Below are 27,961 nucleotides of genomic sequence, written 5' to 3'. Positions count from 1 at the left end.
GAAAACCTGCTCAGGACCTCAGACTGATGTGAAGGTACACCTTCCAACAGGACAACGACCCTAAGCACACATCCAAGACAGTGCAGGAGTGGCTTCGGGATAAGTCTCAATGTCCTTGAGTGGCCTAGCCAGAGCCTAGGACTTGAACCCAATCTAAGATCTCTGGAGAGACCTGAAAATAGCTGTATCCAAAGGGGCTTTAACAAAGTACAGAGTAAAGGGTCTGAATACTTATCTAAATGTGATATTTCCGTTTATTTTCATAAAAAAAAAAAACATGAGAAAAATAACCTCAATCTAATGGTGACACCTCACCTCAAATCTAAACCTGTTTTTGCTTTGTCACGATGGGATATTGTGTGGAGATTTGATGGGGGGGAAAAAAAACAATTTAATACATTTTAGAATAAGGCTTAACAAAATGTGGAACAAGTCAAGGGGTCTGAATACTTTCCGAATGCACTGTAAATACTAACATATTTTCACTAATCACTTTCACACCATGAAACTACGTTATATTAAGTGCATATAAATCTATATAAAACAGCTCACAGAAGTATTGCTTACCTAATGTGACGTTTTTGATCCACAGTAGTGTACGATGAGCATGGATGCCACTACGTGTCTCAGCAGCATTCCTAAAACACGTACACATCTAATTTTAATAGCCTAGGTACATTAATATCAGGGGGCGGAAGGATATGGACTGGTACAGTCGGTACGCTCAAAGCACCAACATAACAAGGGTTACAATGGTTTCTATCTTTATTTGAATAGAGGCGGTTGACGTTAACAACCTTATCGAATATTCAAAAAAGGGTTAATGACCTCTACAGCCGTTGTGCTGCTTTGCTGACAACGACTCATTGTTAGGGCAGAGAGACGTGTGTCTTGTCAATATATCCATAATCTTTGGTTTACCCTGCTGTAGATTTTTTTTTTTTTTTTTTTTAAAGTTAAATGACTGGACCATCGTAGAATTGTGTGCAAAAAGGTTTGTATTTTAGCCTTTTCACTAAGCAGTTTTAAAATGTAGTTAGCATAATTGATATATGCTTTCCGTTTGTGTTTTTATTTTTTTATTTTTTTATTTCACCTTTATTTAACCAGGTAGGCTAGTTGAGAACAAGTTCTCATTTGCAACTGCGACCTGGCCAAGATAAAGCATAGCAGTGTGAGCATACAACAAAGAGTTACACATGGAGTAAACAATTAACAAGTCAATAACACAGTAGAAAACAAAGGGGGGGTCTATATACAATGTGTGCAAAAGGCATGAGGAGGTAGGCAAATAATTACAATTTTGCAGATTAACACTGGAGTGATAAAAGATCAGATGGTCATGTACAGGTAGAGATATTGGTGTGCAGAAGAGCAGAAAAGTAAATAAATAAAAACAGTATGGGGATGAGGTAGGTGAAAAGGGTGGGCTATTTACCAATAGACTATGTACAGCTGCAGCGATCGGTTAGCTGCTCAGATAGCTGATGTTTGAAGTTGGTGAGGGAGATAAGTCTCCAACTTCAGCGATTTTTGCAATTCGTTCCAGTCACAGGCAGCAGAGTACTGGAACGAAAGGCGGCCAAATGAGGTGTTGGCTTTAGGGATGATCAGTGAGATACACCTGCTGGAGCGCGTGCTACGGATGGGTGTTGCCATCGTGACCAGTGAGCTGAGATAAGGCGGAGCTTTACCTAGCATAGACTTGTAGATGACCTGGAGCCAGTGGGTCTGGCGACGAATATGTAGCGAGGGCCAGCCGACTAGAGCATACAAGTCGCAGTGGTGGGTGGTATAAGGTGCTTTAGTGACAAAACGGATGGCACTGTGATAGACTGCATCCAGTTTGCTGAGTAGAGTGTTGGAAGCCATTTTGTAGATGACATCGCCGAAGTCGAGGATCGGTAGGATAGTCAGTTTTACTAGGGTAAGCTTGGCGGCTTGAGTGAAGGAGGCTTTGTTGCGGAATAGAAAGCCGACTCTTGATTTGATTTTCGATTGGAGATGTTTGATATGAGTCTGGAAGGAGAGTTTGCAGTCTAGCCAGACACCTAGGTACTTATAGACGTCCACATATTCTAGGTCGGAACCATCCAGGGTGGTGATGCTAGTCGGGCATGCAGGTGCAGGCAGCGACCGGTTGAAAAGCATGCATTTGGTTTTACTAGCGTTTAAGAGCAGTTGGAGGCCACGGAAGGAGTGTTGTATGGCATTGAAGCTTGTTTGGAGGTTAGATAGCACAGTGTTCAAAGACGGGCCGAAGGTATATAGAATGGTGTCGTCTGCGTAGAGGTGGATCAGGGAATCGCCCGCAGCAAGAGCAACATCATTGATATACACAGAGAAAGGCTGGTATGCGTCAAGGCATATATTTAGCCCTATAGTAGACCTACGGAACTTTCATTAAATGAATAGTAAACATTTGCATATTGTCTTTTCCAAATGTAAATGTTTATTATTAATATCATGAATTTGGCGTAGCCTACTATTTACAGGGCTATGGCTATATTATAACATAATTTTTTGTATTTACATTAGGCTATACAATTTGGGGTTTATCCATCCAATAATTATCTGCAAACCAGTCTTCAAAATCGGTAGATAAAAAAAATAATCGATCTCCACAAGCCTAAAATAAGATTGTAGCCTACCACTAGAAATGCGCGGAGCTTCACGAACTACTTTTCCATCCAACCTTTTTATGTGAGTAGCCTGTGTCGGATAAAAAAATGTTGACAGGCAAATTTGCCGGTAAACTTTCCAAATTTCGACAAAAACAAAATACACTAGACAAGGCAGGATCTTTTTGTCTCGGTAATTTTGTGAGAAATGGCGGTGAAACTCCTTTATGCGGCAATTATTGATATAATAACCATCATATTAAACATGGTGTCACGCGATGGTGTTGTGTTGTACCCCTACTATGACTCATGAAAGCATGCAGTTTAATAGTTTAAAATATGTTATGAACTTTATTTTAGTTTTATACTTATACTTATACTCTAATAAATATCGAGGGTCTTATTCTGGTGAAATTATGATCGATGCTTGGCTGTCGTTTGACAAATAAAAATATCGGCTTCCATTTTGTTACTTTGTAACTATTACATTGATAAGATTCCTGCAAAATTATCTGCTTTTCTTTGGCTAGCATGGTCATTATATATATTTAAGTGTGTGTGTGTACTTCCCCCCCCGCATAGGTATTTAATTTGGAACAGTAAGGATATTTTGTATATAAACAAGTCTTTTATTTTTTCATATCCTCCTGGTGAGTCAACTTTTTAATGCAGAAGGTATGTTATTCAATTATGAGGAATGTTTTATCTCGTTACAATATAGCTCACACCTAGAGAGTTCGCCATAGTCTTTGACGCTATTCCATCTGGAACTCATGTTGTTTAGAGGTGGAACCAGACCTCACCTTCTTGAGCTACCCTCACTTAAACCAGTTGACTCTCCAATAGGAAACAAATGTTTCTCATTACTTCCTCAGAACAACCGCTCTACACGTGCTTTATTTCAAAGGGATACTGTATATATTCCTTATGTTACAATTTACTAGAATACATTTGTCAATTTCTGTTGGGAAAAAGTATGGTTATTACCACCACATAAGAACCTGCTTGTTAACAAGGTCAAAGAAGTCTCTCAGAATGATCCATAAGTATTACCCTGCGAATCATTACCTGAAGAAACTCCAAAAATAAATTAACATTAACAACACGTGTTGAGCATCCAGAAACTGTTTTGACATTACGGCAAGATATTTATAATTGTTAATATTCTTGATGACTTTTGTTTATTATGGGCGAATGTGCTGCTCGGTTTCCTTATCTATAATAAGCATGAAGGAAAAACAATTTTCCCTCCATAAATCTAATTGTGCTAATGGTAAAATGTCATATTCGTAAATGTTTTTTATGACTGAACTCTTCCATGTTTTCTATAAGGAATCCGAGCAGTATATGAAGACCAGTCTTCCAATAAGAAAGCTGTTAAAACAATCAATATGTGTGTATCTTTTGAGGTCTTTGTATAATCTGTAATGTGTTGTGCCCCCTAGCATATGTTATCATTGTCTGTTTGTATACTTATTGTATGTATACTAATGTTTCTGCAATAACATCTGCAAAATATGTGGATGTGACCAATAACATTTGATATGAGGAGGAAATTATATTCATCAAACCACTTTCCAGTTTCAATGACTCACCCAATGATGTGCAGCTCACTCACTGACGATAGCCGTTGGGCTCCTGCCAAAAGCCTATCTCTTCAAGATAGGCTTTTAATGATTTTTGTTTCACCAGGAGCCATTTGCGTTTCCAACCTGTGCTATCCCACAATTGCATTTGAAATATTGCAAAAGGCCTGTTTTGGCTGCATGCTGTTCACTGACAGATTTGCCATGCGTTCCCGACTGTAAGCAATGCATTGTGACCCACAGCTAGGCTATACTTGATTTATTTTGTCATCTATTGATCCTCTGTGGCTAAATTACAGGCAAATGTATTTCAAAGTATCCGGGGTGCTGCTGCAGCACCACCAATGCCCTTCCCATGGCTATGATTCTCTAATTAAATAAATGATGAAGTTCAACTCTGGAGAGATGGTAGTTGCAGGCTCATGTCTCAGAGCAGAGAGAGGGAAAGATCATAGAAATTCTGGTTCTGTGAGAGATACAGCCAATCTACGTTTTCACATTAGAGTACTTTTTTTTTTTAGTGGCAGGGTAATTACAGAGGCAACTAAAATACATTTTGATCGTTTTGAGTAAAATGTTTACATTGCAAACAGTAAATTATTATTCATGCCACGAGAGGTACCGGATCCTGGCAAATAGATTCCGGAACGAAACAGTCCTAAACTGAGGGGTGCATCGGGCTCAAATTTAAGCATCGATCGTCATGTCACCAGAATAAAACCCTCAATATTTATTGGAAAGGAGCATCATGCTGATCTCAGTGTACTTTCACTGCCCTGTGAAGATAATAATTTATTTAATCTGTATCCTAATAAACTGCCTGGTTTCCCGAGTCGTTGTGGGAGGACAAATCAAATCAAATTTTATTTGTCACATACACATGGTTAGCAGATGTTAATGCGAGTGTAGCGAAATGCTTGTGCTTCTAGTTCCGACAATTTAGTAATAACCAACAAGTAATCTAACTAACAATTCCAAAACTACTGTCTTATACACAGTGTAAGGGGATAAAGAATATGTACATAAGGATATATGAATGAGTGATGGTACAGAGGAGCATAGGCAAGATACAGTAGATGGTATCGAGTACAGTATATACAAATGAGATGAGTATGTAAACAAAGTGGCATAGTTAAAGTGGCTAGTGATACATGTATTACATAAGGATGCAGTCGATGATATAGAGTACAGTATCTACGTATGCATATGAGATGAATAATGTAGGGTAAGTAACATTATATAAGGTAGCATTGTTTAAAGTGGCTAGTGATATATTTACATCATTTCCCATCAATTCCCATGATTAAAGTGGCTGGAGTAGAGTCAGTGGCATTGACAGTGTGTTGGCAGTAGCCACTCAATGTTAGTGGTGGCTGTTTAACAGTCTGATGGCCTTGAGATAGAAGCTGTTTTTCAGTCTCTCGGTCCCAGCTTTGATGCACCTGTACTGACCTCGCCTTCTGGATGACAGCGGGGTGAACAGGCAGTGGCTCGGGTGGTTGATGTCCTTGATGATCTTTATGGCCTTCCTGTAGCATCGGGTGGTGTAGGTGTCCTGGAGGGCAGGTAGTTTGCCCCCGGTGATGCGTTGTGCAGACCTCACTACCCTCTGGAGAGCCTTACGGTTGAGGGCGGTGCAGTTGCCATACCAGGCGGTGATACAGCCCGCCAGGATGCTCTCGATTGTGCATCTGTAGAAGTTTGTGAGTGCTTTTGGTGACAAGCCGAATTTCTTCAGCCTCCTGAGGTTGAAGAGGCGCTGCTGCGCCTTCCTCACGATGTTGTCTGTGTGAGTGGACCAATTCAGTTTGTCTGTGATGTGTATGCCGAGGAACTTAACTTGCTACCCTCTCCACTACTGTTCCATCGATGTGGATGGGGGGGGTGTTCCCTCTGCTGTTTCCTGAAGTCCACAATCATCTCCTTAGTTTTGTTGACGTTGAGTGTGAGGTTATTTTCCTGACACCACACTCCGAGGGCCCTCACCTCCTCCCTGTAGGCCGTCTCGTCGTTGTTGGTAATCAAGCCTACCACTGTTGTGTCGTCCGCAAACTTGATGATTGAGTTGGAGGCGTGCGTGGCCACGCAGTCGTGGGTGAACAGGGAGTACAGGAGAGGGCTCAGAACGCACCCTTGTGGGGCCCCAGTGTTGAGGATCAGCGGGGAGGAGATGTTGTTGCCTACCCTCACCACCTGGGGGCGGCCCGTCAGGAAGTCCAGTACCCAGTTGCACAGGGCGGGGTCGAGACCCAGGGTCTCGAGCTTGATGACGAGCTTGGAGGGTACTATGGTGTTGAATGCCGAGCTGTAGTCGATGAACAGCATTCTCACATAGGTATTCCTCTTGTCCAGATGGGTTAGGGCAGTGTGCAGTGTGGTTGAGATTGCATCGTCTGTGGACCTATTTGGGCGGTAAGCAAATTGGAGTGGGTCAAGGGTGTCAGGTAGGGTGGAGGTGATATGGTCCTTGACTAGTCTCTCAAAGCACTTCATGATGACGGATGTGAGTGCTACGGGGCGGTAGTCGTTTAGCTCAGTTACCTTAGCTTTCTTGGGAACAGGAACAATGGTGGCCCTCTTGAAGCATGTGGGAACAGGAGACTGGTATAGGGATTGGTTGAATATGTCCGTAAACACACCGGCCAGCTGGTCTGCGCATGCTCTGAGGGCGCGGCTGGGGATGCCGTCTGGGCCTGCAGCCTTGCGAGGGTTAACACGTTTAAATGTCTTACTCACTTCGGCTGCAGTGAAGGAGAGACCGCATGTTTTCGTTGCAGGCCGTGTCAGTGGCACTGTATTGTCCTCAAAGCGGGCAAAAAAGTTGTTTAGTCTGCCTGGGAGCAAGACATCCTGGTCCGTGACTGGGCTGGGTTTCTTCCTGTAGTCCGTGATTGACTGTAGACCCTGCCACATGCCTCTTGTGTCTGAGCCGTTGAATTGAGATTCTACTTTGTCTCTGTACTGGCGCTTAGCTTGTTTGATAGCCTTGCGGAGGGAATAGCTGCGCTGTTTGTATTCAGTCATGTTACCAGACACCTTGCCCTGATTAAAAGCAGTGGTTCGCGCCTTCAGTTCCACACGAATGCTGCCATCAATCCACGGTTTCTGGTTGGGGAATGTTTTAATCATTGCTATGGGAACGACATCTTCAACGCACGTTCTAATGAACTCGCACACCGAATCAGCGTATTCGTCAATGTTGTTGGCTGACGCAATACGAAACATCTCCCAGTCCACGTGATGGAAGCAGTCTTGGAGTGTGGAGTCAGCTTGGTCGGACCAGCGTTGGACAGACCTCAGCGTGGGAGCTTCTTGTTTTAGTTTCTGTCTGTAGGAAGGGATCAACAAAATGGAGTCGTGGTCAGCTTTTCCGAAAGGGGGGCGGGGCAGGGCCTTATATGCATCGCGGAAGTTAGAGTAACAATGATCCAGGGTCTTTCCACCCCTGGTTGCGCAATCGATATGCTGATAAAATTTAGGGAGTCTTGTTTTCAGATTAGCCTTGTTAAAATCCCCAGCTACAATGAATGCAGCCTCCGGATAAATCGTTTCCAGTTTGCAGAGAGTTAAATAAAGTTCGTTCAGAGCCATCGATGTGTCTGCTTGGGGGGGGGATATATACGGCTGTGATTATAATCGAAGAGAATTCTCTTGGTAGATAATGCGGTCTACATTTGATTGTGAGGAATTCTAAATCAGGTGAACAGAAGGATTTGAGTTCCTGTATGTTTCTTTCATCACACCATGTCACGTTGGCCATAAGGCATACGCCCCCGCCCCTCTTCTTACCAGAAAGATGTTCGTTTCTGTCCGCGCGATGCGTGGAGAAACCCGCTGGCTGCACCGCTTCGGATTGCGTCTCTCCAGTGAGCCACGTTTCCGTGAAACAGAGAACGTTACAGTCTCTGATGTCCCTCTGGAATGCTACCCTTGCTCGGATTTCATCAACCTTGTTGTCAAGAGACTGGACATTGGCAAGAAGAATGCTAGGGAGTGGTGCACGATGTGCCCGTCTCCGGAGTCTGACCAGAAGACCGCTTCGTTTCCCTCTTTTTCTGAGTCGTTTTTTTGGGTCGCTGCATGGGAACCATCCCGTGGCGCTGGTTGTAAGGCAGAACACAGGATCCGCATCGCGAAAAACATATTCTTGGTCGTACTGGTGGTGAGTTGACGCTGATCTTATATTCAGTAGTTCTTCTCGGCTGTATGTGATGAAACCTAAGATGACCTGGGGTACTAGTGTAAGAAATAACACATAAAAAACAAAAAACTGCATAGTTTCCTAGGAACGCGAAGCGAGGCGGCCATCTCTGTCGGCGCCATATCCTCGCGTGACTGTAAGATTACTTTCGATATGATGGTTATTATATCAATATTTCCGCATAAAGACGTTTCCACCGCCATTTCTTGCTTAATTAATTTATACAATTGTATCAATCTCCTGTTTTCATCCCATCTGGCATTTTAATATATATATATATATATATATGTGTATATATGTGTATATATTTATATATTTATATATATATTATTTATATATATATATATATATATATATATAATTTATATATTATTTATATATTATTTATATATATATATATATATATATAATTTATATATTATTTATATATTATTTATATATATATATATGGTATGACTGTATTTGCATAACTTGCATGGTGATTGAAACTTTTGGCAAAAAAATAATAAGCTGCCCTGTGAAGTCTTATAGTAGCAGAGCTGTAATTTATGAGTGAGAAAGCATATTACCCACGGGGCCCAGATGTCTAGTTTTGATGTACATGTGATTGAGTTTGTCAACAAGCAATTTTAAAAGTGAAATCAACAAAACGTGGAACCATGTCATTGGATTTAGGTTAAGAAATCCACGAAATGTCATTCTTTAGCTTGATGACTTTTTGAAAATCCTATATGTATGATGATCATAACGTTTGTTCCCAGTGGGTAGCCACTTCAATATTTTACATTGCTTCCCTGGTCAGAATATGATGCTCTTGTCTTCTACAGATGGACAGTCTTCTACAGATGGGAGGTTGCAAGCAGGTACTTGTCCTAGCTATTTTCTCTCTGTCCGCATCAGTGATGTACTCCTTATACCACTATAGCACAACAGAAGAACACACCGATCAATTAGTTCCTCAGCAAATAAGGTACCTTTTTCTTTATCAGCAACTGTTTGTTTGAACTTGTAGTTGGAAGACTTTCACCGGTTATGGTGAAGCCTGAAAACACACTTTTTTTTAAAGACGGTTCTGCCATCGTGAAAATCAATAAAGTACTGTACCAGTTTTAAAATTGTATATTGGTCCTCTATCTTCAGCAATGGAACCTTCTCAGTTCTTGCAGATTGTGTTCTATTTGTCCCTGTGAATCAATAGAGCCGTACCATCCATCAGTCTCAGACAACCCAATTGCACTTGTCAGGGAGGCGGAGTGTTGGTACTGAAAGATCACCTTCCAAAAGACCAGTATGATGACATAGTCAAACGAAGAGCTGAGGAGTACAGGAAGCATCATATCAGGTGGGTGAAAAAACTACAGATGTAACCTGGTGTTACGGAAATCACGAGGCTTAGCGAGTACTCCCCCCGGCACAAACACGAGACCTGTGCTTCGCAACACTCGTGACCGCCATCCATTAACATTTCAAGCCAACTGTGGAGTTAGTTTATTGTAATTCTGTTACACTGGCAAGCAGGTCATTTCTGGACATGATATTCTTCCATTTCAAGAATGGTAGAATACTCACCAAATGGATTGGTATGCCTTAGATATGCACATGCGCACGGCCAACTGTACGTGCTGTACTCAGGAAACATTAACGGGACCATTTGATCATTCCCTTAGGACAAGCTCCAGTCTGAACAGACTTATTTTAGCTCCATCCAACATCCCTCTTCAATATCCAATCCAGGGGTTCACTGTTGTCCCTCTTCAGAAGACATTGATACCAGGTAGCCTATGCAATAGCCATTTGTTTATGTACCGTCCATCAATATAGACTAACTGTGTGTATATATAGTATGTTCTTTGCAAAGCAGTTACACAATATATTTAGTAATTCGATATTTAAATTGTGCAATAAAAATATTATTTCAGGTTTAGCTCTCCATGCAGCAAAAAGACAAAGTTACAAGGTTGGTTCGAAACGCTTTGAATGTATACTGGGGTTATTGGTCTTCTGTTCTCCATGTTGTAATGAACACCTCTTTGTTGGTGTTTGATTGGACTCTCTGGTAAGACTTTACAGTTAAGGATATTTATTGACTTATGCAGTTCTGGCTAAAGCCGGTGTTCAGACAAACGCAGGATACAAACAAAGTCAATTTTACCCTTAATGTTAAGAGTTACCTGCTCTTTTTGGTGGTGGTTCTTTACATCCGGTGTCATATCTACCATTTTCTGCTTAGCTTTTACTTCATGTAGGGGAGAACGGGGATGAAAGTAACCCTTTTTAATTTTTTTGCTATTTACGCAGATCGATAGTGCTAGAAAAAACATTTTATGATAAACAACTTACAGTATATATGACCTATACCATTATAAACTCTAATTAAATGTCTAGCATACATTATTTTAAAATATAAAGACCGAGAACGAAACTAACACAATACTACTTTTGTACCTGCCAGGCGGGTCTAAACTAAAACGGGCTTGGGGCAAAATTAACAGCTGGCCGAAAGTGCACAATATCTATCTTATTTACATTTTTTTTGGTTTGTAATGCTCCTTACTGTCAACAAAGGTACTATCAGCAATAGTTTCTTGTTTGTGTCGCTTCAATAAATATATTGGTTCGAAATTCATAAAAATTAACCATGCGTCAGTATCGCAATGTCGCACAACCTATTTTTAAAAAAAACTTATTTTGCCTATTAATCGGACTAAAATGATCACATAATAGCTATATTAACCAACATTTATTTAATTAAAATGTTAAATGACTTCATGTTTAGCCCTACAAATCAGATGTGCGCCAGTTGTCTTTGTCATGCGTACTCCTCGTGACTTAATAGAATAAACATATTCTCTTCACAAATGGCAAACTCATCATGCTTGAGGTAATTGACCCCCAGAATTTTTATTTTATTATTTTAAAGATGTCAAATCATTTTTAAACATTTAGATAACATTATGAAAGCCATATGAATTATAAGAGGCAATGGCCAGTGCTTAAACGTGTTTATTTTATTCCAGGTCATCAGTTGAAATTTCGTCTCACCCAAGACTAGCTAACATGATACTTAAAAGCTATGCTGTCGTTTAGTCACTAGATGGGTTAAGAAAATGACATATGTAAGCACATCTCTACAAAAAAAATGGTCGCGCTGACTTCACTACATCATTCTAGCTTCTGAGTTATCTGAGAAAATGGGCATGTTACTTTCACCCTGTGTATCTTTCGTCCCAGTGTTGTGATACTTATCATTTGTCCCACAGATGGTTTGTTTATGCTTCTACCGTTGTGACTGGATGGAGTAGGCCTACAACCGCTTCATTTAGTGGACACATGACAACTGTAGCAAACCCTAAGCCATTCTAACTTGCTCCGTTTATTCACCTAACCTGCCGCGTTAGTTATCCTAACCTGCTATGTAAACAAATCCGTTTTTTTTCTCCCCCCACACTGGTTCATTCCTCGTTACGGTATGTCTTTTTGAGACCGCATTGAAATGAACAGGATTGACAAGGTTTTTTCCCAAAATGTTTTCCTAGCTAACTGCCTATCCGCAGACCGTTTCACAAATATTAAAGGCACATGTTCAAATGAAAGTTTTACCATGTAGAACAAATCATCCACCTATTTTCCACATTTGTCTACAATGACAGTAATGCTTACACGTTTTGTGCTCCAAAAGATGCAAATAATTTTTGAACTGTATCTAAACGCTAAATCTCAATTCAGTGTTTTTCTGCTTCAATCTAACTTTTATCAGCAAAATGTAATTTTAATACACCCCTGGGGACCTTAATTGATTAGAGAAAGAAGTATGCAGATGCTAACAGGAACCACATTGATTCAACAACTGTACAATCACATAAGTTGCATAGAAGTGGAAAATGGTCCATCTGCTCAACCTTTGGCCTAAGTCTATGAAAACGCTATGGTGTTATGTACCTGCAGGTGACTCTGCGTGTGTCCAGTGGTGTCCTGGCCATCAAGGCCCTTGGAGAGGGAGACCAAGAGGGACAGGGAGAGAACGAGATCACTGTCCAGTCTACCAGCCTATCTGACCTCAACAATCTTCTGGGACGAATGACCTACACCAGCACTGTGTACCGGATGAGGACTGGAGACTTGGGTAAGGCCATAGATCCAGCTTTCCTACCATACCCATGTCTTCCTCTCCACATGTCCTGAGACCCTCATATGACACCACCCGTCCCTGCTCTTTCACCAGCTCACTTCACGTTTGAACACCATGAGGCTGTCTTCCCCATTGTCATCCAGCAGACATCAATGCCTGTTTTATATGACATAGGAAACGGTGAGATGCCCCCTTTTATTCCCTTGTATTGTAGACAGTATCTGAAAAGTGAAATTGGGGATAATGAATCAACCGTAGGGGGAGGATCAAGACTCTGGATCAGAGTGGTGGGATAGACATAAAGGGTACACTAAAGATAATGTGATTGTTAATTTGTTGTTTTTGGTCATGAAGCTTCTACAGATATGTGCAAATGGCTGCGTCTTTAAAACGGCAAAACTTAGGGCTATCGTCAGGTACCAAGATTAGGTCATCAAGAGGAATTATGACATCACCCCACGTATATAATGAAAATATGAAAGCAGAGCAAACGTGCTGTCAGCTTGCCAAATTCACCATTCCATGAACCTACTTCCTCCATTCCTGAAAAGTGGAGCTTTTAAAGCATCTTCATCATGAGCCCAAACTCTGCTGGCTTACCAACTTCAACCTGCCATCACCTAACTGCTATCAGCAATGTTGCTGTATTGACATAGCCAGGTCAAATTATTGGCACCTTTTTGATAAAGATGAGCTAAAAAGACTATAAAATTAAAAAAACATAGTTGCTGTATATTGTATGCAAGAAAATAGAGAGATTGTTATTTTATAGTAATACAACTGCTCAGAAATAGATTTAAGAAGTAAAAAAAGACTCGAGCATAATGACAGACTTTCTAAAATGCTTTGTGAGTTTGGAGAACGCATTGGGAGGGATCTTAGACCATTCCTCCATACAGAATCTTTTACAGAACCTTGACATCCTGGTATTTGGTAAAGTTCATGATGCCATTGACCTTAAGGGCATGGAAGCAACAACAAAAAAACCCATAATATAACAGTCCGTAGGAACAGTCTGTGTGGAAGCCAGATGTTAAATAAAATTGAAGTTGTCTGGTAACTTATTATTATTTTTAAATTTTACCCCTTTTTCTCCCCACTTTCATGGTATCTTATTGTTAGTAGCTACTATCTTGTCTCATCACTACAACTCCCATACGGGCTCTGGAGAGACAAAGGTTGAAAGTCATGCGTCCTCCGATACACAACTCAACCAAGCCGCACTGCTTCTTAACACAACGGCCATCCAACCCGGAAGCCAGCCGCACCAATGTGTCGGAGGAAGCACCTGGTTAGCGCGAACTGCGCCCAGCCCGCCACAGGAGTCGCTGGTGCGTGATGAGACAAGGATTTCCCTACCGGCCAAACCCGGGCGACGCTAGGCCAATTGTGCGTCGCCCCACGGACCTCCCGGTCGCAGCCGGTTACGACAGAGCCTGGGCGTGAACCCAGAGTCTCTGGAGGCACAGCTGGCGCTGCAGTACAGAGCCCTTAACCACTGCGCCGCCCGGGAGGCCCCTGGGGCTGTACATTATCAAACATGAGGTTATGGCGGTGAGTGGCACGACAATGGGCCTCAGGATCTCGTCACGGTATCTCTGTCCATTTCAAATTGCCATCGATAAAATGCAATTGTGTTCTTAGCTTATGCCTGCCCATACCATAACCCCGCCGCCACCATGTGACACTTTGTTCACAACGTTGACATCAGCAAACCGCTCGTCCACACAAGGCCGTCTGCCCAGTACAGTTGAAACCAGGATTAATCCATGAAGAGCATACTTCTCCAGCATGCCAGTGGCCATGGAAGGTGAGCATTTGCCCACAGAAGTTGGTGACGACGCCAAACTGCAGTCAGGTCGAGACACTGGTGAGGACAGCGAGTATGCAGATGAGCTTCCCTGAGGTGGTTTCTGACAGTTTGTGTAGAAATTCTTCGGTTGTGTAAACCCACAGTTTCATCAGCTGTCTGGGTGGCTGGTCTCAGACGATCCTGCAGGTGAAGAAGCTAGATGTGGAGATCCTGGAATGGCATGGGTACATGTGGTCTGCTGTTGTGAGGCCGGTTGGATGTACTGGCAAATTCTGTAGAATGACGGTGGCGGCTTATGGTAGAGAAATGAACATTCAATTATCTGGCAACAGCTCTGGTGGACATTCCTGCGGTCAGCATGCCAATTGTACGCTCCCTCAACTTGAGACATCTGTGGCATTGTGATGTGTGACAAAACTGCACATTTTAGTGGCCTGTTATTGTCCCAAGCACAAGGTGCACCTGTGTAATGATCATGCTGTTTAATCAGCTTCTTGATATGCCACACCTGTCAGGGGGATGGATTATCTTGGAAAAGGAGAAATGCTCTATCAGGGATGTAAACAGATTTGTGCACAACATTTGAGAGAAATACACTTGTGTGTGTGGAAAACTTCTGGGATCTTTTATTTCAGCGCATGAAACATGGGACCAGCACTTACATGTTCCGTTTATATTTTTTTTCATTATACAAATCAAACACATATCCACCTCAAATTGCAGTAGGATCTCGGATGTCGCTGCATTAAACCAGAGATTCTCTCATTGCAGATATCAACTACCGGGTGACCATCGTCACCAAGACGTTTCTGAGATACACCGAGCTGCAGGTCCTCATCAGTAGCATAAGGACCTATTACAAGGACATCAAAATCATCATCGCCGACGACAGCCTGGAGCCACAGAAAGTGAACGGCTCCAACATTGAGCAGTACATCATGCCCCCAGCACAGGTACAAGCTGGTTTTGGTCAAATTGAAAACCTCAAAGTGGACATTCAACGTGAATTGATGATGGACATAACATGCATGTGTGATTGAATTTCTCAGTTGAAATTAATAGAAATAACATTTTATTGAAATGTTATTGTCAGTTATTAATTAACCCAGGTGTATGTATTTGTCTCCAGGAGCTGATCAGTGCAATAAGGGCAACCTTATTGTGTCTCCAAGGTGGCATAGCAGTTCAGACGTCTTTTGTCCTCGTCTTGTCGTGTCCTGTATATATATATATTTACAACTTTTTCACATACATTTTATTTTTATTTTCCATCAACTCATCTTCAAAACACTCTCCTGCAACCCGCCTCACCAATGTATATTTATAAAAAAGTATTATTTACCTCAGATCTGTAATCCTCCAAGAAGCTAGCCAGAAACTCCAAGAAGCTAGCCTGAAACTAGCCAGAAGCTAATCCAGAAGCTAGTTCAGAAGCTAGTTAGCTCCTTTACTGGCAAATCGTTAATATTCAGCTAACCACGGTTTGTGGTCATCAGCTATCCTTTAGCTCGAAAATCTATCGCCAGTTCTGTACGGCGCAGCGCGGCTCGGAACGGAACATACCGGACCAATTTTTCTCTCCATGTCCCTGGACATTCATACCCGGATCTCACAGCTAGCTAGCTGCTATCCGTGTGACCATCGGAGCTAGCAAGCTCCGTCAATCACTCCTGAGTTCCATCAATCACACCTGGGCTGCAGTCACCTATCCGGACCCGTTTTACTGCCTTCGCGGAGCCCCACCGGGCCTTCACAACTGGACTGCCGACGTTATCTACCCGAAGGAGTTATTCGGCCGGCTCCTCCGTCGCGACGTTACCTGAACGCCCATCTGCGGCCTGCTAACCGTTAGCTGTCTTACCGGCTGCTATCTGAATAGACAATCGGACAATTTTTTTATTATTATTTTTTTTAAATTATTTTTTTAATTATTATTATTATATTTTCTTCTTGGGCCTCTATAACTATATCTATTGTTTTTATTTTTGTTGTTGTTGTGTGATTTGGATTAATCCCCTCTACCACACGGAACCCCACTAATCTACTGACGGAACGTAAGGGGTGGCTAACAGACCTCCATCCTATGCTAGCTTGCTACCGATGCCCTGGCTAGCTGTCTAAATCACCAACCAACCTCTCCACTCACCGGACCCTTTTGATCACTCGACTAAGCATGCCTATCCTTAATGTCAATATGTCTTGTCCATTTCTGTTCTGGTTAGTGTTTATTGGCTTATTTCACTGTAGAGCCTCTAGTCCTGCTCACTATACCTTATCCAACCTATTAGTTCCACCACCCACACATGCAATGACATCTCCTGGTTTCAACGATGTTTCTAGAGACAATATCTCTCTCTTCATCACTCAATACCTAGGTTTACCTCCACTGTATTCACATCCTGCCATACATTTGTCTGTACATTATACCTTGATGCTATTTTATCGCCCCCAGAAACCTCCTTTTACTCTATGTTCCAGACGTTCTAGACGACCAATTCTCATAGCTTTTAGCCGTACCCTTATTCTACTCCTCCTATGTTCCTCTGGCGATGTAGAGGTGAATCCAGGCCCTGCAGTGCCTAGCTCCACTCCTATTCCCCAGGCGCTCTCTTTTGACGACTTCTGTAACCGTAATAGCCTTGGTTTCATGCATGTTAACATTAGAAGCCTCCTCCCTAAGTTTGTTCTATTCACTGCTTTAGCACACTCTGCCAACCCGGATGTTCTAGCTGTGTCTGAATCCTGGCTTAGGAAGACCACCAAAAACTCAGACATTTTAATTCCAAACTACAACATTTTCAGACAAGATAGAACTGCCAAAGGGGGCGGTGTTGCAATCTACTGCAAAGATAGCCTGCAGAGTTCTGTCCTACTATCCAGGTCTGTACCCAAACAATTTGAACTTCTACTTTTAAAAATCCACCTCTCTAAAAACAAGTCTCTCACCGTTGCCGCCTGCTATAGACCACCCTCTGCCCCCAGCTGTGCTCTGGACACCATATGTGAACTGATTGCCCCCCATCTATCTTCAGAGTTCGTGCTGCTAGGCGACCTAAACTGGAACATGCTTAACACCCCAGCCATCCTACAATCTAAACTTGATGCCCTCAATCTCACACAAATAATCAATGAACCTACCAGGTACCTCCCCAAAACCTTAAACACGGGCACCCTCATAGATATCATCCTAACCAACTTCCCCTCTAAATACACCTCTGCTGTCTTCAACCAAGATCTCAGCGATCACTGCCTCATTGCCTGCATCCGTAATGGGTCAGCGGTCAAACGACCTCCACTCATCACTGTAAAACGCTCCCTGAAACACTTCTGCGAGCAGGCCTTTCTAATCGACCTGGCCGGGGTATCCTGGAAGGATATTGATCTCATCCCGTCAGTAGAGGATGCCTGGATATTTTTTAAAAATGCCTTCCTAACCATCTTAAATAAACATGCCCCATTCAAGAAATTTAGAACCAGGAACAGATATAGCCCTTGGTTCTCCCCAGACCTGACTGCCCTTAACCAACACAAAAACATCCTATGGCGTTCTGCATTAGCATCGAACAGCCCCCGTGATATGCAGCTGTTCAGGGAAGCTAGAAATCATTATACACAGGCAGTTAGAAAAGCCAAGGCTAGCTTTTTCAAGCAGAAATTTGCTTCCTGCAACACTAACTCAAAAAAGTTCTGGGACACTGTAAAGTCCATGGAGAATAAGAACACCTCCTCCCAGCTGCCCACTGCACTGAAGATAGGAAACACTGTCACCACTGATAAATCCACCATAATTGAGAATTTCAATAAGCATTTTTGTACGGCTGGCCATGCTTTCCACCTGGCTACTCCTACCCCGGACAACAGCACTGCACCCCCAACAGCAACTCGCCCAAGCCTTCCCCATTTCTCCTTCTCCCAAATCTATTCAGCTGATGTTCTGAAAGAGCTGCAAAATCTGGACCCCTACAAATCAGCCGGGCTAGACAATCTGGACCCTTTCTTCCTAAAATTATCTGCCGAAATTGTTGCCACCCCTATTACTAGCCTGTTCAACCTCTCTTTCGTGTCGTCTGAGATTCCCAAAGATTGGAAAGCAGCTGCGGTCATCCCCCTCTTCAAAGGGGGGGACACTCTTGACCCAAACTGCTACAGACCTATATCTATCCTACCGTGCCTTTCTAAGGTCTTCGAAAGCCAAGTCAACAAACAGATTACCGACCATTTCGAATCTCACCATACCTTCTCTGCTATGCAATCCGGTTTCAGAGCTGGTCATGGGTGCACCTCAGCCACGCTCAAGGTCTTAAACGATATCTTAACCGCCATCGATAAGAAACATTACTGTGCAGCCGTATTCATTGATCTGGCCAAGGCTTTCGACTCTGTCAATCACCATATCCTCATCGGCAGACTCGACAGCCTTGGTTTCTCAAATGATTGCCTCGCCTGGTTCACCAACTACTTCTCTGATAGAGTTCAGTGTGTCAAATCGGAGGGTCTGCTGTCCGGACCTCTGGCAGTCTCTATGGGGGTGCCACAGGGTTCAATCCTTGGACCGACTCTCTTCTCTGTATACATCAATGAGGTCGCTCTTGCTGCTGGTGAGTCCCTGATCCACCTCTACGCAGACGACACCATTCTGTATACTTCCGGCCCTTCTTTGGACACTGTGTTAACAACCCTCCAGGCAAGCTTCAATGCCATACAACTCTCCTTCCGTGGCCTCCAATTGCTCTTAAATACAAGTAAAACTAAATGCATGCTCTTCAACCGATCGCTACCTGCACCTACCCGCCTGTCCAACATCACTACTCTGGACGGCTCTGACTTAGAATACGTGGACAACTACAAATACTTAGGTGTCTGGTTAGACTGTAAACTCTCCTTCCAGACCCATATCAAACATCTCCAATCCAAAGTTAAATCTAGAATTGGCTTCCTATTTCGCAACAAAGCATCCTTCACTCATGCTGCCAAACATACCCTTGTAAAACTGACCATCCTACCAATCCTCGACTTTGGCGATGTCATTTACAAAATAGCCTCCAATACCCTACTCAACAAATTGGATGCAGTCTATCACAGTGCAATCCGTTTTATCACCAAAGCCCCATATACTACCCACCATTGCGACCTGTACGCTCTCGTTGGCTGGCCCTCGCTTCATACTCGTCGCCAAACCCACTGGCTCCATGTCATCTACAAGACCCTGCTAGGTAAAGTCCCCCCTTATCTCAGCTCGCTGGTCACCATAGCATCTCCCACCTGTAGCACACGCTCCAGCAGGTATATCTCTCTAGTCACCCCCAAAACCAATTCTTTCTTTGGCCGCCTCTCCTTCCAGTTCTCTGCTGCCAATGACTGGAACGAACTACAAAAATCTCTGAAACTGGAAACACTTATCTCCCTCACTAGCTTTAAGCACCAACTGTCAGAGCAGCTCACAGATTACTGCACCTGTACATAGCCCACCTATAATTTAGCCCAAACAACTACCTCTTTCCCAACTGTATTTAATTTTAATTTATTTATTTATTTTGCTCCTTTGCACCCCATTATTTTTTATTTCTACTTTGCACATTCTTCCATTGCAAAACTACCATTCCAGTATTTTACTTGCTATATTGTATTTACTTTGCCATCATGGCCTTTTTTGCCTTTACCTCCCTTCTCACCTCACATTGTATATAGACTTGTTTATACTGCATTATTGACTGTATGTTTGTTTTTACTCCATGTGTAACTCTGTGTCGTTTTATCTGTCGAACTGCTTTGCTTTATCTTGGCCAGGTCGCAATTGTAAATGAGAACTTGTTCTCAACTTGCCTACCTGGTTAAATAAAGGTAAAATAAATAAATAAAAAAACCTGCCATAGACTTACACTTACAGATGTAGGATCTTAATTTGAGCCAGTTTGCTACAGCAGGAAAATAATCCTGCAGCAACAGGAAATGTGGATTATAATTAATGAACATTTTTGTAGGGGGTTGATGCTTTTTTTCTTCCGTTGGGGCAAGTTTTGAAGTGCAAATTACAAATGTTAGCTGTGCAGCAAAATTCTAAGCAACAAATGAGTCATCAAATTAAGATCCTACATCTGTAACGGACTCCAGTCGGCCACACTGGAATTGAATACAAATACATTTGAGAAGAACGCAGACAACCACCAAAGCCTTGAAGTTTGAATTGTCATTATCAGCAGCAGTCAGTCAAATGAGCAGGTTTAGAAAACAGCCTTCGTAAGCATGCACGTTTATTTACATGACGTCACATACGTTTTTCTCATTGACTGTCAATATATACTGAGCAGTGGAGGCTGGTGTGAGGAGCTATAGCAGGACAGGCTCATTGTAATGGCTGGAATGAAATTAATTAGTCCAATTCTAGCTATTACAATGAGCCCATCCTATAGCTCCTCCCACCAGCCTCCACTGACACTTAGCGTACAAAACATAAAGAGCACCTTCCTAATATTGAGTTGCACTCCCCCCTTAATATAATAGTTTGATTAAGACATTCACATGCTTTTGTAAGAACGATTTCCATAACAATCCTGTTTACATGGACACACCTGAAATCAGGCTACCTAATGCTACTTTGATGAACGCCAGTCAAAGCAAAACGTTCTACCACAGCGAGAATCCTATTTCCTTTTTTTTTTTTGCCAGCTAATAGCCTAACCACATATCAAGCAACATTTTATGTACTAAACGTTCAACTCCCTTTGCTGCAGGACTATTTTGCGACGACAGTGCTGGTCAAATTAAGATCCTACATCTGTATGCCTTTAGAACCCTGTACCCACAGACGATGATGAACTGTTGAGTCGGGAACATTCTGCTGTTAACAAGTTGACCATTCTTTTTATAGGATATTTTCATCACAGATTGCAAAGTAATTTTGAGGACATTTTCCTTCCCAAAAGGGCTGGTTTGCTGGCAGGAACCTGGCTGTCTCTCAGGTCACGACCAAATACTTCCTCTGGGTCGATGACGACTTCCTGTTCACAGACAAAACCAAGATCGAGAATCTGGTGGAGGTGATGGAGGCCACACCAGAACTAGACGTGGTGAGCAGCGTAACTGTAGCCTGATTCCCCCGATATGTCACCAGGCTAGAACAAGTATTACCTGTTTTGCTTAGACTGGGGCTGGAATTCAGTGGTAGCACAGCTCTCAATCAACACTTTCTCTTCACAATATTAATGTTGTGAGAAAAAAAAAATCCTGCTTCAGACCAACTAAGCTATCCACAACTCTTGATCCAAGTACCTGTCTGGCGTCATTCTACCCTCCTGCCCCACACGCACATTTCCCTCCTCCAGGTCCCTCTCCCTTCAGCAGACTAATTACTATGTGACAGGGCTTTCAGTTGAGCGGCTCTGTGGCTATATAACGTACTTCCATACACTGTCAGGGCTGCAGAGTCTCTGTCCTCATTTAAGGCACAGGTCAATAACCTGCTGTTCAGAAAAGCTTTCAAAGACCTCTGCTAAATCTATTTTCATGCCCTCTGGATCTGACAACACATGAATATAGCTTTGCTTGTTGTCTGTGTTCCACACTCTTGGGAGAAAAAAAAGGTTCCAAAAGGGTTCTTCAGCTGTCCCCATAGGATAACCCAATTTGGTTTCATGTAGACCCGTTTTGGGTTCCATGTAGAACCCTCTGTAAAACGATTTCTACAAAGAACCCGAAAAGTATTCTACCAATAACTAAAAATAGTTACTCAAAGGGTTCTCCTATGGGTAAAGCAGAATAACTCTTTTAGGTTCTAGATACACTCTTAGCACTTTATTTTTTATTTTTTTCCTATGTTCTGTGTATTGGATTGTTTATATTCAATTTTTTTTCTACGCATTGGGTCTGAGATGTGCTTTACAAATGAAATGAAGAATAATATATTTTATTACTACATGTGGACCTGCTCTGTTCTCTGCCTCCTGTGATCAGGTCGGGGGCTCTGTGGGGGGCCACGGCCAGTTCTACTTCTCTTTGGTGTACGAGGAGGGTAATGGGGAGGACGGGGGTTGTCTGAAGAGAAAGGGTGCAGTGAAATACCAACCTGTTCCAGGCTTCCCTACCTGCTCCTTCACCAGCGGAGTGGTCAACTTATTCCTCGGTCGCACCGACGCCGTGCGCAAAGTGGGCTTTGACCCCCGGCTGAAGAGAGTGGCGCATTCAGGTTGGCTTTTATTTATTTATTTTTTACATATATTTAACCTTTATTTATCCAGGAAGTCTCGCTGAGGTCTGAAGAGCTCCATTAGATGGGACACTTTTTAATTTAATTTTATATACATACAGTACCAGTCAAAGTTTGGACACACCTACTCATTCCAGGGTATTTCTTTATTTGTACTTTTTTTTTACAATGTACAATAATAGTGAAGATATCAAAACAGTGAAATAACCAAAAGAAAGTGTTACATTGATTGATTTATTTTATATTCTTCAAAAGTAGCCACCCTTTGCCTTGACAGCTTTGCACACTCTTGGCATTCCCTCAACCAGCTTCCTGGAATGCATTTAAAAGTGAATTTGTGGAAATCAAATCAAACTTTATTTGTCACATGCGCAGAGTACAAACGGTGGAATGCTTACTTTACAAGCCCTTAACCAACAATGCAGTTCAAGAAGAGTTAAGAAAATATTTACCAAATAAACTAAAGTAAAAAAATTATAAAAAGTATCACAATAAAATAGCAATAACAAGCCTATATACAGGGGGTGCCGGTACCGAGTCAATGTGCGGGGGTACAGGTTTGTCGCGGAAATTTGTACATGTAGTTAGGGGTAAAGTGACTGCTGCTACTTACTGTTTAATATCTATGCAATGTCAAAACAAATGGGGGGGGTCAATGTAAATAGTCCAGATGGCCATTTGATTTATTGTTCTTAACAGCTTCTACCCCCAAGCCTTAAGTAGCCTTTTGGTCCCTGACTTGGTGCTCCGGTACAGCTTGCCGGTAACCGAGAGAACAGTCTAATTTGGGTGATTGGAGTCTGACAATTTTTGGGACTTTCCTCTGCCTAGTATATAGGTCTCGGATGGCAGGATGCTTGGCCCCAGTTATGTATTGGGCCATACACACTACCCTCTGTAGCACCTTACGGTCAGATACCGAGCAGTTGCCATACCAGGCGGTGATGTAACCGGTCAGGATGCTCTCGATGGTGCAGATGTGGAACTGGACCCATGACAAATCTTTTCGGTCTCCTGAGGGAGAAAAGGTGTTGTGCCCTCTTCACAACTGTCTTGGTGTGGTTGGACCATGATAGTTCGTTGGTGATGTGGACACCAAGGAACTTGAAGCTCTCGACCCGCTCCACTACAGCCTCGTCAATGTCCCTTTGAAGACTGAATTTCTTTCCTTAATGCGTTTGAGTCAATCAGTTGGGTTGTGACATGGTAGGATTGGTATACAGAAGATAGCCCTATTTGGTAAAAGACCAAGTCCATATTATGGCAAGAACAGCTCAAATAAGCAAAGAGAAATGGCAGTGCATCATTACTTTAAGATATGACTGTCAGTCAATATGGAACATTTCAAGAACTTTGAAAGTTTATTCAAGTGCAGTCGCAAAAACCATCAAGCACTATGACAACACTGGCTCTCATGAGGACTGCCACAGGAAAGGAAGACCCATAGTTACCTCTGCTGCAGAGAATAATTTAACTTCAGTTACCAGCCTTAGAATTTGCAGCCCAAATAAATGCTTCACAGAGTTGAAGTAACAGACACATCTCAACATCAACTGTTCAGGGGAGACTGTGTGAATCAGGCCTTCATGCTCAAATTGCTGCCAAGAAACCACTACTAAAGGACACCAATTAGAAGAAGATGTGGGACCAAGAAACACGAGCGATGAGTTGGACCGCAGTGAAGGAAAAGCAGCCAACGAGTGCACAGCATATGTGGGAACTCCTTCAAGACTGTTGGACAGGCATTCCAGGTGAAGCTGGTTAAGAGTGTGCAAAGCTGTCATCAAGGCAAAGGGTGGCTACTTTGAAAAATATATTTGGATTTGTTACTACATGATTCCATATGTGTTATTTCATAGTTTTGATGTCTTCGCTATTCTACAATATAGTAAAAACTAAAACTTGAATGAGTAGGTGTCTCCAAACTTTTGACTGGTACTGTATACATATTAGTTGTTTAGCTTCTTGATTATTTTAGGAGGGAGACTTGGCCAGTATGTGTTATGTACAGTTGAAGTCGAAAGTTTACACACACCTTACCCAAATACTTTTAATCTCAGTTTTTCACAATTCCTGACATTTAATCCTAGTAAAAATTCCCTGTCTTAGGTCAGTTAGGATCACCACTTTTATTTTAAGAATGTGAAATGTCAGAATAATAGTAGAGTGATTTATTTCATCACATTCCCAGTGGGTCAGAAGTTTACATACACTCAATTAGCATTTGGTAGCATTTCCTTTAAATTGTTTAACTTGGATCAAACGTTCCAGGTAGCCTTCCATAAGCTTCCCACAATAAGTTGGATGAATTTTGGCCCATTCCTCCTGATAGAGCTTGTGTAACTGAGTCAGGTTTGTAGGCCTCCTTGCTCGCACACGCTTTTTCAGTTCTGCCCACATAACTTCTATTGGATTTGAGGTCAGGGCTTTGATGGCCCCTCCAATACCTTGACATTGTTGTCCTTAAGCCATTTTGCAACAACTTTGGAGGGATGCTTGGTCATTGTCCATTTGGAAGACCTATTTGCGGCCAAGCTTTAACTTTCTGACTGATATCTTGATGTTGCTTCAGTATATCCACATTTCCCCTCATGATGCCATCTATTTTGTGAAGTGCACCAGTCCCTCCTGCAGCAATGCACCCCCACAACATGATGCTGACACCCCCGTGCTTCACGGTTGGGATGGTGTTCTTCGACTTGGAAGCCTCCCCCTTTTTCCTCCAAACATAACGATGGTCATTATGACAGTTCTATGTTTGTTTCATCAGACCAGAGGACATTTCTCCAAAAAGTGTGATCTTTGTCCCCATGTACAGTTGCAAACCGTAGTCTGGCTTTTTATGGCGTTTTTTGGAGCAGTGGCTTCTTCGATATAGGACTTGTTTTTACTGTGGATATAGATCTTTTTGTACCTGTTTCCTCCAGCATCTTCACAAGGTCCTTTGCTGTTGTTCTGGGATTGATTTGCACTTTTCGCACCAAAGTATGTTCATCTCTAGGAGACAGAACGCGTCTCCTTCCTGAGCGGTATGACGGCTGCGTGGTCCCATGGTGTTTGTACTTGCGTACTATTCTTTGTACAAATGAACGTGGTACCTACAGGCGTTTGGAAATTGCTCCCAAGGATGAACCAGACTTGTGGAGGTCTACACATTTTTTTCCTGAGGTCTTCGCTGATTTACTTTGACTTTCCCATGATGTCAAGCAAAGAGGCACTGACTCAGAAGCTTCTAAAGCCATGACATAATTTTCTGGAATTTTCCAAGCTATTTAAAGGCAGTCAACTTCGTTCATGTAAACTTCTGGCCCACTGGAATTGTGAAATAATCTGTCTGTAAACAATTTTTGGAAAAATGACCTGTCATGCACAAAGTAGATGTCTTAACCGACTTGCCAAAACTATAGTTTGTTAACAAGAAATTTGTGGAGTGGTTGAAAAATGAGTTTTAATGACTCCAACCTAAGTGTGTGTGAACTTCCTACCTCATCTGTATGTAGATATACAGTATGAGAAGTGAACAAAGTGTATGGCGGCGGTATTGTATAATGTGTGTATTTTTCAGTCTGTTTGTACTGTATATAGCAGTACTGTGTGTCTAAGACAATTTTTCCCACCAGTGACATTAAAGTTCATCTTACGCTAAGAGGGCCGGTAAATCCCCGTATAAACCTTTGCACATATTTTACATTTGAGTAATTTAGCCGACACTCTTATCCAGAGTAACTTGCAGGAACAGTTAGGGTTAGGTGCTTTGCTCAATGGCACATCGACAGATTGCAGCAAGTCTGTAAACTATGTCAGTAGGAAATCTGGAAAGCTGTGTCAAGACAAATGGACAAATTCAGTTAAGTTTTGAATAAGTCAATTGTTTCTATAGATGTTGCTGTTCTTACGCTTAAGGCACTGCTGTCTTTGGTAATTAATCTTTTCTCCATTCCATTTTCCCTGTCCATATGTCTGTTTCAGAGTTCTTCATGGATGGGTTGGGCAGTTTGCTGGTTGCCACCTGTAGTCATGTCAGCATCGGCCACCAACCCAAAATTGCAAACGCAAAGTACTCGTCGTTCCGACGTCAAAAATCAAAAGATGTAGAAGACAAACTAGCCCACCACTTCTTCAAGAACCACCTGAAATGTATCCGTTATGGATAGTTTACAAAGAATTACAGTGAAAATAGTGGTGCAATAGTGAGGTGCAAAGTTAGTTAGATTCCAAATGTGTAATCGCGGCATCCCGTCTGTAGTGTTGCAGTTCTCTTCAAAAAATATACAGGGGGCAAATGAGTATGAGGTGACGAAACCAGTATCTTTTTTTTTTTTGGGACCGTTTGTGAAAAAATAAAGGTTTTAAAGAGTCACATTTAGAACAGTCTGAAACTGTTGCTCTAGGTACTTTATCCTCTACTGAGTTCTGTGCTCACAGGAGTGATAAAGAGTATATAGTAGACAGTTGTGGTCAAAAAGTGATTTCTGAGTTATTCCTGTGTCCTGTGTTTATGCCCTTTTTTAAGGATATCCTGTCTGGATGTTCTCGCTATTTCTGGTGTGCTTGTGTAAATTGATAGGGCACCTGTCTCTTTGAAGTAAAGCACATGTTTGAAATAAAAAGTAATGGACTGGTGATTGATGTGTGGTGAAGTAACCTTGTTGAAATTAAAGAATGTGTTTGAACATTTGAAACGGTTGGGCATTTTTGTAGTGAATGAGGGAGGCCTGAGTTTCAACGGTTTGACATTTTTGAAACTGTTTGGAATTTATGTAGTGAGCTTGTGACCCTTTGTAGAGTGAAAAAGTCCTTTCTAGGTAGGTCTGCCTGAGTATAAGTAAGTGTTAGACTTGTCCTGTGAATACTACGAGTGACAAGAAACCCGAGAGAAACTACAGAAAACATGTCTCCTAGACCAATTCTAGGTGTCTTGTGTCCTTCATGTCTGGGTCACGATGACAAAACCATCGATGCCATTCTTTGTGACACACCTGATTGTTTTAATGGTGTGATTGATATGAGTGAAGGCCATATGGGTTACATTTCCCAACCGAACGATTCATCAGTGAAGATTTTCATACACAGCTGACTCAACACCCTTTTTTTTGCCAACAAACTGGAGGTTTTCTCCTGTGTTTCGCATGAGAGAATGGCTTAAGATAAGACTTGCTCTGTCAGATCGAACAGGCCCAGGAATGAATTCGCTCTTCCTCTGGACCTCTCTCTCCACCCCCCCAAAGGGGGGGGGGGGTAATATCTCAGATAGGGAGGAGTGAGGCCTAAGAGGGTTTTTATAAATTAAGCATCAGCCAGTGGGTCTTGCGAAGGGTATACAGAGATGATCAGTTTACAGATGAGTGATGGAGTACACAATGATGTGTCCTATAAGGAGCATTGGTGGCAAATCCGATGGCCGAATG

The 27,961-nt window shown here is 42.3% G+C and overlaps 1 protein-coding gene across 3 annotated transcripts in view; it reads left to right on the top strand.

Moving 5' to 3' along the window:
• The window catches only part of LOC109897578 (beta-1,4 N-acetylgalactosaminyltransferase 2), a 36,640-nt gene extending 9,464 nt beyond the window's left edge, over window positions 1-27,176 (top strand). For 2 of the 3 annotated variants that reach the window (XM_020492086.2, XM_020492087.2), the window contains exons 2-11: window positions 9,236-9,378; window positions 9,607-9,750; window positions 10,076-10,182; window positions 10,328-10,365; window positions 12,354-12,531; window positions 12,631-12,717; window positions 15,122-15,303; window positions 21,274-21,417; window positions 22,301-22,532; window positions 26,523-27,176. In XM_020492086.2, the coding sequence (XP_020347675.1) occupies window positions 9,236-9,378; window positions 9,607-9,750; window positions 10,076-10,182; window positions 10,328-10,365; window positions 12,354-12,531; window positions 12,631-12,717; window positions 15,122-15,303; window positions 21,274-21,417; window positions 22,301-22,532; window positions 26,523-26,707 (1,440 nt within the window). In that variant the 3' untranslated portion in view covers window positions 26,708-27,176. Of the gene's footprint in view, window positions 1-9,235; window positions 9,379-9,606; window positions 9,751-10,075; window positions 10,183-10,327; window positions 10,366-11,205; window positions 11,290-12,353; window positions 12,532-12,630; window positions 12,718-15,121; window positions 15,304-21,273; window positions 21,418-22,300; window positions 22,533-26,522 lie in introns of those variants that run through there. The other variant, XM_020492088.2, reaches the window with a different exon arrangement.
• The last annotated feature ends 785 nt before the right edge of the window (window positions 27,177-27,961 follow it).

The sequence above is a fragment of the Oncorhynchus kisutch genome, linkage group LG10 (genome assembly GCF_002021735.2).
Source record: "Oncorhynchus kisutch isolate 150728-3 linkage group LG10, Okis_V2, whole genome shotgun sequence".
Classification (NCBI taxonomy): domain Eukaryota; kingdom Metazoa; phylum Chordata; class Actinopteri; order Salmoniformes; family Salmonidae; genus Oncorhynchus; species Oncorhynchus kisutch.
The sequence above is the reverse complement of the archived record's forward strand: the minus strand, read 5'-3'. Positions and strand labels throughout refer to the sequence as shown.